This window comes from Perissodus microlepis, chromosome 7 (genome assembly GCF_051167445.1).
Source record: "Perissodus microlepis isolate ML-2025 ecotype Zambia chromosome 7, ASM5116744v1, whole genome shotgun sequence".
Taxonomy (NCBI): Eukaryota; Metazoa; Chordata; class Actinopteri; order Cichliformes; family Cichlidae; genus Perissodus; species Perissodus microlepis.
Genome location: NC_140467.1, coordinates 13,191,601 through 13,194,708, shown reverse-complemented (window position 1 = coordinate 13,194,708; position 3,108 = coordinate 13,191,601). Strand labels below are relative to the sequence as shown.

General features: G+C 39.3%; 1 protein-coding gene across 1 annotated transcript; it reads right to left on the bottom strand.

Annotated features, from left to right (window-relative positions):
- Positions 1-975: 975 nt before the first annotated feature.
- Positions 976-1,838, bottom strand: c7h15orf61 (chromosome 7 C15orf61 homolog). The gene is made up of 2 exons (XM_084933536.1): positions 1,309-1,838; positions 976-1,212 (listed from the first exon to the last, which is right to left on the bottom strand). Exons 1-2 carry the CDS (start codon positions 1,649-1,651, stop codon positions 1,085-1,087), a joined length of 471 nt encoding a protein of 156 aa, XP_084789662.1. The 5' UTR covers positions 1,652-1,838; the 3' UTR covers positions 976-1,084.
- Positions 1,839-3,108: the final 1,270 nt, after the last annotated feature.

The window sequence follows — 3,108 nt, the reverse complement described above, 5'->3', positions numbered from 1 at the left end:
CCTGTCTCTCACTGATAAGTTATAGCGGTGCAAACTCAGTATAATCATTCATTCATGGTAGTTTAGTCTTTCTCCAGCATTTGTGGTACCCAGCATGACTGAGGACGACACCGAACAGGTGAGCCTATGCAGGTCAGACTTTGGGAAGTACCCAAACCAGATAGTTTTAAAGCATGAGTCTACTTGGAAATGACAAAACAAATGGGAAAATGTTGAAGATCTTGTGCGCCCACAGTCAACTGTTCTAGACCGTGGTGAGATTGCTGATCCGCTTCTGTAACTGATTGTCTCCTGTTTTGCTTCTGCAATCTTTGACAGATATTTTTGCACATTTATAAGTGCAGCTACATTTCTCTGTTAGTGTACCATATTTGTCTGGTTATAATTGTGCATAGCTTTTTTTCCTTGGAAAAAAAAGCAAACTTGAGCAGAATGACCCCATGTCAAAGTTGGTTGCTCATCCAGTCAATATGATGTGCCACTCAGCTAGAGCACTACTGACATCACGGTAAAGGGGACCTGTTATGTTCACTTCCAGCTCCATGTTTTTATTCTTGGACTCTACTTAAGCAGCTTTGCTTGACTCATGCTTAAAAACAATCCATATCACAATCTGATTGCAAAGCTCCCTGACAGGACAGGATTTTGAAAAATTGATTTAAAAAAATCCATATTTTTCTTATGCTCTGCCTTGGGACACTTTTTTTACTATCTGAAATAAGCAGTTTTTGTCTCTGGTTCCCCTTCTGATTGGTTGCTCAGATCTGATCAGTGAGTAGGGCTTCTTTGCTCACACTCACAGGTATGTGCCTGAGATCAAACTAAGCCAACAGTAGCAAAAATGCAACTGAGTGTTCAGAGCAGTCTGACTTCAAAACATTCATTCACAGGGATTGCTTGAATGTAAGATGACCTCACTATTAAACTCTGTATAACAGGAGCGTCCATCATTAAAATAGCATATAGGACCAAAAGTAAAGAAAAAAAACACAAAGGCTCCTCTTTAATAGTTTCAAAAATACAGCGGCTTGGTAGATAATATCCTCCTGAAAACACATTCAAGTTACTTTGTTTCCTCTTCACTTCAGTACTGTGCACCTTCCTCCTCTTTGTAGGCAAAATAGACTGTGACAGGTCCGACACTCGTCTGTACTGTTTCTGATGCTCCCACCACCATCCAGCAGCCAATGCCATAGGCCAAACAAGGGATACCTGCAGTTTAAATGGACACTGAATATATGGACTCTGTTGTATTGGAAATAAAATACAAACATGTAACAATGACAGCAACGTGGAAGACATACTGACCCAGATTAATAACTTTTAACATGGTGAAAAATCTGTCTTCAAAATCCAAATTCTGAGGAGGCGCTTTAGTGCAGTGATATTTAATAAAGGGGAAACATCCCGTTCTCAGAATGTGGTAGTTGGATCCCTGAACTCTCCAATTAAAGTTTGACATTCCAAACTGGTCATTGTGGACGGAGCTGTAGCGGACACAGTATGAAGTCCACGGAGGAAGTCTGCGCTGCTGCAGGTGGCAGGTTAACACCTCCGAAGCAGCTGGCCGCGGACCTGTCCTGCCTAATGTGCTAGGAAACAGGGCGATCTTCAGAAAGAGGCTGTGGGTCCTCTTCAAAAACTCCTTCATGGTTTTAAAGATTCGTATTTTAGCATCCGGACTGCAGAAGGACACACCTATAACTAGCCACACTTGGAATATACCAACGTTTTAAGAGTGAAAATACCAAGTTGTAACACATCAAAGCAGCAGCTGACATGAGATATGCTAAAGCTAGCAAGCAAACTCCCGTACGATTTGCGAGCTTAAATCCTCAGACCATGTCTGAGATGTTCCAACACTGACCTATACACCTTACGTGTCTCTGTAGAAATGCTGAATTCGCACACATGTATCTAAACCACCTGTGAGAAGAAGAGCAGCTTTCCTCTGGTTGGTTTTCTGTTTCTGTTGTGCTTCTTGCGTCTGACCGCGTACAGCGGCTTAACTCATCCGGCTGGAAACGCGTCTCTCCGAACCCGTTCCTCTTTAACAGAATTAACTTCAGTCTGGTATTTATTTATATCATGTACTCGCCGGTTCATTCAATATAGGACTTATATCCTTTATAAGAATTTATAGACTGCCACGTGTTCAACAACCCTGTAAAACGACTAAACGTAAAGTTTTTTTGTTCTTTATACTTCTACCGTTATTTACCACAAAAATATAAGCATGAAAACGACAAATGTATGTTGTAGCTACCAAAAGACCTCTTCAAAATTAACCACCACTGACCCCAGTGCCAATAGGCTAATAAGTGTTTTTGTTGGTTCCATGACCACACCACCTACTCCTTTAAAATCCACTTAAAACCACCACAGCAACTGCTGAAGCATTTCCACGGTTCAGTGAACTGCTGTAGATCAGGACCATGGACAGCAGTCTATAAACTACGTGGTAATTAAACACCGCAAATAAGCCATAATATATACATATATACATATGCTATATTTAATACATGCGCACATCATTTTTGTTTCTTTTATTATTAACTCATATTTTGAAAATGTTTTTAAAAACCTCTTTAAGAATAGGCATTTCAATTTATCTTTGGCTATAAATTTTGTCGTATGTGATGTGATTTTTGTTACATGTAATAAAATACAACCCCCCCCTCAAAAAAAAAATAAACATGTTTTTTTTTAAATTTGCGTTTATCTTTGCCTGTCTTCCTTTTAGCATTTCAGTCGTTTGTGCAGCACTTACCTGCAGGAAAGGGGCCATATAATAAAGCTTGATTGATTCATTGATTGACCGTAATTTGTCAGGGTGATTGGTAATGCCTTAACAACTTCACAAACCAACCGGAATCCCATCTGCATGATTTATAAATGATTTGCTAAATAATTTAGGTCCAATTCTGTGTGAAATGCAAATAGATAATAATTAAGTGATGTGAAAATAAATTACAGATGTATTTGTCCCAGATGTTTTCAGTGTCTTAAAATTCTGAAGTCAAATATATGTGAAAATAATGCACACATTCAAATGTAATTCTAGTCTCTGGATTTAAAGGTGTAACAGAGCCACTGGGGTGCTCAATC